Below are 9449 nucleotides of genomic sequence, written 5' to 3' on the forward strand. Positions count from 1 at the left end.
CCTTCTTCATCCTCCCAATATATTTGAAAAAGGACTTTTTGTTATCCTTAATCTTGGACGCTAATCCGAGCTCTATGTCCGCCTTGGCCTTCCTAACAGCTCGCCTACAGGCCCGAGCAGAGGAGGTATACTCCTCTTTGGAGATTTCACCCCCCTTCCACCGGGCGTACGCCGCCTTTTTGGCAAGCAGGCAGTCCCGGACGCCCTTGGTGAGCCAAAACCTTTGATGAACTCCAAAACCTTTGCAAAAAGCTTCCTGTCAAAGTTGTCCCTTTGTCACGTGCGTGACTAGTTAACTCGAACACAGTTCTGCCATAAACAGCATGGTTTGGGAATGGACGATGCATTTTTCCCTTTCTACCATTTCATCCCAACCTACAGTGGGAAGATGAAGACTGTAGTGTCAGGCTTCCCTAAATAATGAGCTGAGTTCAACATAGGGGTGATGGCATCTTGGCAGGGAGAAATCCACTGGGGGGGTTGCAAATAGGAGGCAAAACAGCCAATACCACCCTTTTGCTTGGAGTATGAGAAGCTGCAGGAGCCCAGCACAGGCGGTAGGGGCAGGATCCCATGGATGTAGTACATGCCTACAGCAGGATGAGTTTTCAGCATAGCATTTATTCCATTTTTAAGCAGCCTTTGCTTTGGAAAGTGCTTCCTGCAACATGGCGGGGGATTAGAGTGAGGAGGTATAAATGACTCCTTCCTTTTATAGTTTTACACTAATCTGTTTTGTGAAGCAGTGTTATTACTACGCACAGCAAGGGCTATGATTGTTCCTGTATAATCAGAAGAAACTATATTAGCTTGAATGAAGATGGTGAAAGACTATACTACTGCATGTTGGGGACGGAAGTAGATTATAACAACTTGCCCATATGATAGCCTTACCAGAGGGTAACCCTGTTCTCCAGTCCACCCCAACCTGCTGGGCAAATTGAAGCTAATAGTGGATGACTGTCTGTTCTCCTACAGGGAGGAGAATAAGAGGTAACAAAGCTTCTGATCAGCCATTCCCGATGCATACAGAGCCCCACGATGGGGGAATGGCGGGGTTATGTTTCATTTCAGTTGTGTATCTGTCTGTGGCAGCAAGCATAATTGGTCTTTGGAGGAAATGACCAATGGAAGCATTGGATTCTGCATTATATTGAGTCTTTGAATCAAAACTGGATAGTTTAAAAAAAGGATGCTCTAATTCAGGTGTTTCTATTGGCCTCTGTCCAGGAATGATTAGGTAAATTCAGTGGTCTGTGTCATGAAATAAGTCAGATTAGATGACCGCAGTGGTCTCTTCTAGCTTTAAACAGCAAAGAGATAACTGTATACCCCAGATGCTTTGTGTGATTATATTCCCTGAGGGCCAGGCCTTGTGGCTACCACTCCTCAGGCTGTGGCAGGTTCCCTTCTCTCAGGGTGATCTGTACAAGTCCTTCGTTGGGCAGAAGAGCAGCAGTCAAGCACCAAAACGTGCAGACCTTCTCCCCATGCGGGAGCAGAGCACCATGTCCTGCTCAGCACTTTTGCTTTCCTAGCCTGCCAAAGGGAGGTGGAAAGAGACTGTGAGCAGGAATCAAGCTTGGATTTCCTGCAAGGGATTGGCCACCTAGCTGGATCGCTAGAGATGTTCCTTCCCCTCAAACCCTCCCCAGACAGTCTGCTGAACATCCTATGATGAATATTTAAGAACACCATGAGACCGACATGAGTTAAAATGACTTAGTCAGGCACAAGTTACGGGGCTCCAGGCAGGTGTAATTGGAGGAATATTCCAAGGTTTGTGCTCCCTAGGACATCAGACAAGGTGATCTTATGGGCCCTAAGAGCTGTCTTTAGGGACATATCTTTAATAACATCTGCATCTCTGAAATACCTGGAAAATTGCTGATTGAAATCTTTTGTGTGTGAAGTAGTGGTTTCAAAGTGGTTCCTGCAGGGGGGCTGCAAAGAAGGTGGAGCTGAACTGTTCTCAGTTGGGGCAGACGACAGAACAAGGAGCAATGGGCTCAAGTTGCAGCAAGGGAAGTTTAGGTTAGATATTAGGAAAAAAATTCTCATAAGGGGGTAGTAAATCACTGGAACAGGCTACCTGGAGAGATGGTGGAGGCTTTTAAGACCCAGGTAGACAAAGCCTTGGCTGGGATGATGTAGTTGGGGCTGGTCCTGCTTTGAGCAGGGGGTTGGACTAGATGTGACCTCCTGAGGTCCCTTCACAACCCTCATTTCCTATGATTCTTAGTAATTTACCTTGGGAAGTGCTGACAAACCCATCACTTGAGTCATTACTGGACAAAGCAATAGACAGTTTATTATGGGGTGCAACCATGTATTGGGTTCAGGAGGATGATTGGATGGCAGAGCTTCTTCCACTGCTAAAAATCTTGCATGAGAGAAAAAGATGAGCTAATGCTCAAGCTGTTGTGTAATGTCTTTGTCGTGGGTCATGCAGTTCTTTTTGCTCTAATCTAAAGGCAGGAGGTTTATCACATGCAGAAGGAGCTATTGAAGGAGCGGACCCATTGCCGAGCTCTGGAGGAGGAGCTGGAGAACCCCATGAATGTTCACAGATGGAGAAAATTGGAGGTAACATTTTAGCCTAGTCACTTCCCAGAGCTTGTATTTCCAAATCAATAACACAGCACAAAGCACATTTTCCTTAATGTTATGCAAATTAGCACGTGGAGGGGCAGGCAGACTGAAATTTCCATAGTGCCAATGGGATGGTTAACTGCTGAATGGCTTCCTCACACAATGCAATCAGTGTTATTTTTGTGTTGTTTCCTTTATGTAAAATCGCAAAAAGGCTTTACAAAAAAGTCAGCCAAAAGCTAGAGAAAACAGGAAGGTCTTAAGGTGAGGATTAAAGAGAAGTGGCTCACTAGCACGAGTGGAAGGGAGAGGAGGAGAGACTGATCCACTGAAGGTATGCCTTTTCCTTCATCAAATCCCAAAAGTCCTGTAGGATGAAAATTCCCAAGGTGAGGGTCAAAAGAGTGAGTAGGCCAGGTGGAGTGGAGAATGGCTGGGTAGGACATCACATCTGTGGGTGGTGGGACAGGGAGGCAAAAATACCTGTGAGTGTCTACAGTAAACTGTTGCGGGTAATGCAACGTACGTTGCTACGTAAGCAGCAAGTCTAAATTTTTGCACTATCTGAATCGACCAAATGAAAGCAAAAAAAAAATCTGTTGGCCATCGACAAAGTCTGTGGGCGTCAGCTGGCACCGTTGGGTATATCACAAAGCAAATTAGAGCCAGCTGAGATCTCTCTTTTGTACAGGCATTGATTTCTGATCTGATGCCAAGCGTTGCGTAGCTGCCCTAGTGAGTGAGTGATAATGCGCTAGCCTCCCAAGAAGCCCAGCTGAAGATTTTGGCTGCGCTGATTAGCACGTTAGTTAATTTCTGATCTTTCACTGCTGAGTCCGAAGCTGTATGGTAAACGCAGGGAGGGGATAAAATATGGGGCACCAAACTATGTGAAAGTGGTCTAAGCACAATTTCTAACTTCTTAGGATTAAAAAAAAAAAAGAGAGAAATCAGGTCAGTCAAAAAATGAGGTGTGGGAGATAGAACAAGGAGTAGCATCTCTCAGTTCTAGGTCACTGGTTTGGATCTGGGACGCCGGAAGGCCGGCAGATGGTTACAGCTAGGCGGGACGATTCTGATGGGCTTTTGGTCTAATTCCTAATGAACAAACATCCCCATGACAAAAGATGCCACTACAGTTACGAACTGGCACCAACCTCAGTAGCGGCCTAAGATGGGTTCAAAGACTAGGTCTGTGAATAGGTCACAGAGATCAAACTATGTGGGCTTTTTTATATCTTACTGGTTTCTCCAGGTGCTGGGCTGAGCTGTGGCAGGCGAAGGAGAATGCAGATCCATGGATGGAGTTTGCACTTCTCCATGCATTCGTATATTTTAACAGCCAGTCTCTTTTGTGAGCACTTGATTCAGTTTAAAAACGCGATGCCCTGCAGTTTAAGGTACTGGATAGGCGTCTGTGTGGGGCAGTTTAGGGTCGGACTCAGGCTAAGGTCCCTTCCAACCCAAATATCTATGAATGAAAATCTGTGTAGGGTGTGGACTTCTCTTGATGACCTCTGTGGTCTCTACTGGCCCTCAGATCCTTTGGTTTTTATATCTCCGTGAAGGGAAATTCCTCGTGGCCCCTTTTATCTCCTCCACCGGTCCCGAAAGACTTCTGAAGTCCCCGGATGCTTACCAATCCCAGACAAACCTTTCTCTGGCCCAAGAGATTAGTTCAGAGCTGCCTCGGAGCTTTTTTTCTGTCTTTCTCTCAGGGCTTTTGCAGGATGCTCTCAGAACGACTTCTCAATGCCTGTGCTCCTTCAGTCAGGGTTTCTGCTGAAAAACAGTCTCCAGTTCCCAGCCCCTCTCCTGGCTGGAAATGAGCTTCGTGCAGTCTCCCAGCCCTTGCCAGCTGAAGATCAAGCTGCTGGAATCCCCCATTCTCACAATTAGCTTGCAAGGGACTCTTGGGGTTAGTCCTATTCAATATTGACTTATCATGGCAGATCTCCCATGGCTTTTCATTTCAGGACTGCTTATATCCATGCTTTCTTCAACCTGTTTAGACTGCCACTGGGATAGAATAAAACCCAGCAGCTCATATTTTATTCACTCTTGTTGGATACATTTTAAGGGCACACAGGACTGTGCTTTTCGTTTATAAACCAAAGGCATAGCTTGTGAGGCCTAAGATTTATCTCTCTTCTTTTGCTTTTCTTGGTTAGGCCAGCGACCCAAGTACATATGAGCTCATCCAGAAGATACACACGCTGCAGAGACGGCTCATCAGCAAGACTGAAGAGGTGGTGGAGAAAGAATTGCTTCTTCAGGTACCTCCGCACCAACTTTTCAGACTCTCGGGGAGCGTGTCTGGTCTGTCCTGAGCAAGCAGCCAGCTCAGGTGTGCTCCTTTGTTTTCTTCCTTCTTTCTAAATTGTGGACTTTGCTTGTTCGTCTCTGTGTCCTCCAGGCAGCTGTAGATGGCAGCACTGACTTGCATACAGGGAACAGATATCACCTGATTAGTTTAATTTATACCCCAATTTATAGATAACTGAAAAATAAACCAAAAAAAAATCTTGTTTTTATTCTATTTGCAACAGAGATCAGCTTTCAAATCAGCATAATTGCCTTGGGCAGGCGTTTTTGTCCTTTTGATCATGTAGCTTTGACCGGGATAGCGAAGAGGATACCTGTTTGATTTCATTTGTGTTTTATCTGCTTTTTGGTTGAAAGATTCCAGTGAGTCTACATGTTCTGGACACGTTTTTTTGGGGGGGGGGGTTTGAACTGTGTGTTGACCTCACTAGCTTTTCCCTGAACTTTGACAAAACATCATTCCTGCTGTTGTGACTTCCATTTTCAATAACCTCTTTGGTACCAGTGGATTTTCTATTGAAGAATTTAGGGAAGATGACATCTCTTCGGCCTAAATGCCGCTATCAGAGATGCACGTATACACACAAAGCTTCTGTCGACTTCAGCAACAGCTCTGCACAAAGTACTGAGGACCAAGTTTGTCCCTTTTTATCTGCACTCTTTGTCAGCGATGGCTTTGTAAGAGAAAAGGGATTGCAGTTTCATTTGAAGGTAATGCAGAGCATATTGTCATGCCACTGCCTGGGGAAATGTAGCCTTTACTGCCTAAAACTGAAATTACATCCGTAAAATCAGATACTTGAGCCTAAACAAAATGTAGCAAATAGCCCCAGAGTTCGTTTTACCTACACACAAACCCAATCCTGCCTCTCCGCCTCAGAGGTACTTATGTGGCTCCCATTAATTCAGGGCCTCGCGACTTAATGTATTTATCCTTACAACGACTTTGTGAAGCTGCTGTTATATCCATGCCGTTTGCTTCCTTGGTGCTGTCAGGGAGGGATACCACTAGGAAACCCCAGTCACCAGCTCCTGCTCACATGCACCAAACCCAGCAATGCTGTGGGAAAGCTGCTCTGGGGTCTTCATCTGCATCTATGTCTATGAAATCTATGAAATCTGTCTCTGTGGGAGAAGCAGCCAGGATGGCTTCACTGCTGCATCTCTGGGTTGGGCACATGCGAGAAGGAGTGGGTGGGCAGGGCATGCTTAGGAGCACCATGGAAGTAGTGCAGAGGCACCCTAAATGACTTACCTACAGTCTGATGGGAAGTCTTTGGCGGAGCAGGTACTTGCACTATAGCTACTGCCCTTATCATTGCACCATCCTTCCTCTGTATCATGCAGTCCTCTCACTGGCACCTCTGCTCATTTTAATGATCTCCCTTAGACTGAGGTCAGGGTTTTGTTCACATGCAGATTAAAGCATCACACTCAGGGATGCTGATCAGGACCTGTATGCATGCAGCGTGTGGCATTGTTGGAAGGTGCAACTGGTTTTCTTCTTGGAGCGGGCCCGACTCTAGCATGCTGGGCACAAACAGTGGAGGAGGCCATTCAGGTCAATGGCAGTTGAGGTGTTAGCATCATAGAGCCACAGATCGGAGTGACACCGGAGACAGGTGGCTGATATTAAGCAGGCTGTGTGTAGCAGCTGTGTCCTCCATCTTTGCCCACTTGGATTTGTTGCACTGATGGCCATGGTTGTCAACCTGGATCCGACTGGCAGTTTCCTTTCAGTGAACCAGCACGGTGGGCTGCAGTGGCTGAGGCTGAAGTTCTTAATTAAGTCGTCAGGTTCTTCCCTGACTGTCATCCAGGAAAGAAATATCAAGGAACCCACAAGGCCAGACACCAAGGTTTGAGACTCGGTGAGATACTCAGGGGAGGGCTAGTTAGGGAGAAGAGAAGGATCCAGTGGGCCAGCGAGCCTTCCCTGTTCTGTTGTACTGTTCGTTGATGCCCATGCCATTCATTTCCATAATATTTGAGCTGCTTCTGGTATTACACAGCATCCCTGAGCCATACGCAAGCCTGGACTGGGGCTAGAGGCAGGAAAAGGTTTGCATAAGGGGTCTTTCCAGCAAGAGAGGGGAGCATCTCCCTCTGGGTCAGCCCATAGAGGGGCAGTGTGGACTATGATACTGCGCTGGCCTGGGACTCCAGAGACTCTGCTGCTGGGCTGCTGGGTGACTTTGGGCGGGGCACTTGATTACTCTCTGCCTCAGTTTCTGCATCTGTAAAATTCTCCCTCGTTAAATTCTGATGACAAAATTTTCTGTGTGTGACCTGGGCTTCGCTTGAGAACAGGAAGTACCCAGCTTCCTACGGCTTGTGAGTGCACCTGAGGGATCTTCCAGCCTCTAATGAAAGGGATCTTAAAAAGAGAGGTGGTTGTATCACTCTCCTGATATAGGTGCAGAACTTGCCCCCTTTCCCCCCTCTAGCACCAGGGTTCAGGCCTCCTTATGAGCAGGGCACTCATCTTGGACTTAGGGAAAGGGGCCCGATTCTGAGTAAGTGGGGGCAAAAGCAGCACCTCACCTTGCCTTAAGCTGCTCTCTTTTCGCTGCAGTGAGCCTCGCTTACTCAGCCTCCAGTACAGCCAGTGTATGCAGACCATGTACAAAGCACTCGTCCCTATAAGGTCCCACCAGCCATATTTTAATCTGGATAAAACCCCTGGTGCTTAAAGATATTTGACATTTTGCCACCTTTAGTTATTGTTCCAAATTGCCCTGGTTTCCCAGGAGCTGCTTTTGCCATTGCAAGAAGAAATGAAGCCTTTTGTTGATTCCTGTCACCAGCAGAATCTTTTTTATATTACTGTGGGTGGAAGGTGACAACATGGGAATAAACGGATCCCTTTACGCCAGAGTTGTAAATGCTATGGGCAGACTTGCCACTTCCAAATGGAGGTGAGGTTTTTATGGGCCTTTCCTTGCAGTCAGGTCAGTTCAGATTCTGAGCCCTTGCAGGAGAGCGTGAATTCTTGATGTCTTGATATTTTGCTCTTAACTTTAATTTCTGTGATACTCAAAACTGGAGACTATGGTCTATTGGCAGTGTTGTGAGCCTGCATAGAGTCCAATTGCTTTTAGTACACGTGTTGCATATGGTGGACTGTACGTTTTCTCTGAGATTTCTGCGTGGGTGTGTTGGATGGCTTAGATGTGTTTGCATTAACACACTGTCACAGTGGTGTGGCGGCCTATACTTCATAAGGAGTGTACTTATGGTGTGGTGTGAAGGGCTATACTTCAAAAGGGCTATACTTCATAAGGAGGAAGACATGGATAGGCTGTGAAGCCCAGTATAAAAAAGCCTGGTGTTTCAAAGCCTCCTCTCTGCCCAGAGATGGATTAGCAATCTGCAGAGTCTGGAGGGGGGCTCCTTTTGCTGCATTCTCAGAGCAGAAATGTGGATTTTATTTTGCTTGTATAAACATCATTCATCTCATGCATACTGCAGCTCTGCCTTCCCCCCAGTATGCTGGTCTGGCCATGCAAAACACTGAGTAGGGATTGTCTTTGGGGGCTCACATGAGCATATATGGGTGGCAACATTTCTGATTAAGGACCCCAGAATATGAATGCATGTAAAAAAGGTGCCTACTCACTCATCAGGTCTGCTCCTGTTATGCGTTTGTCCAGACCCACTAAATTTAGCATCCAAAATAAGCTTTCATCCTGACTTCTGTTGCCAGTGCATCTCTGAGCAGGCTGCCTACATCCCATCCTAGCTTCACATCACCAACAGAGCAATTAATGAAGGTTCGACTGGAGAATCTTTGTTGCTAGCGGTATGTGGAACAGGCAGAAACCAGCTTGACTCTCAGTTTCTCGGATTTTAATTTGTCAGCAGAGCAGGTTTTGGTAAGTCAGTTACTTAGATAATAATATGCAACACCATGTTGCCATTTTGAAGCTACTTTCCAGAGTAAAGAATACTATACTCTGAGGAACAGAAAAAAATGCCTCTTCTTTTAATGACTAACTACCTCCCTCTTCTGTTGGCTTGTACATAGCTTGCAGCCCCACTTCTGGGACTGTAATCTATTTGATCTCATATGTTAAGCAGGTTTAAAGAAACCCAAGGTTTAATGTTAGATATAATGTTTAGATTTAATGTTAGAGATAATGTCAGTGACTTAGTATTATCACTCAGTGCCTTAACGTGATAAAAGCCAAAGAAAAGTGCTTTCACATAGTCTAGGACCTTGTGCAAACATGTTTATGGCCATTCAAGATCTCATTGCACTTTTACCAAGAGTACGGGATATTATTCCAGATTTGGCCAACTTTCACAGCTACTTTGTCATCTTCTGTCCAGCTAATTTCAAAGGTATTTGTTGCTGGTCATGTGTACTGTGGTAATTGTAGTGTGTCACTTAAGAGATGAGTCGAAGGTCTTTGTGAACATATGTGCTGTTTAATGTAAAATGCTTTGAATCTTTCAGGACAGAAGGTGCTTTATAGCCAGAAGTAAGGTAACAATATTCTTTTTAAGGAAGTCCAGGACGTTGCCTCTCC

At 45.9% G+C, this 9449-nt stretch overlaps 1 protein-coding gene across 1 annotated transcript in view; it reads left to right on the plus strand.

Moving 5' to 3' along the window:
- Positions 1 to 9449, plus strand: part of CFAP58 (cilia and flagella associated protein 58) — a 79366-nt gene that overhangs the window by 42925 nt on the left and 26992 nt on the right. The window contains exons 14-15 of the mRNA XM_019502776.1: positions 2475 to 2586; positions 4764 to 4868. Of these exons, the coding sequence (XP_019358321.1) occupies positions 2475 to 2586; positions 4764 to 4868 (217 nt within the window). The remainder of the gene's footprint in view (positions 1 to 2474; positions 2587 to 4763; positions 4869 to 9449) is intronic.

This window comes from Gavialis gangeticus, unplaced genomic scaffold (genome assembly GCF_001723915.1).
Source record: "Gavialis gangeticus isolate Ggan-Ray unplaced genomic scaffold, GavGan_comp1, whole genome shotgun sequence".
Lineage (NCBI taxonomy): Eukaryota > Metazoa > Chordata > Crocodylia > Gavialidae > Gavialis > Gavialis gangeticus.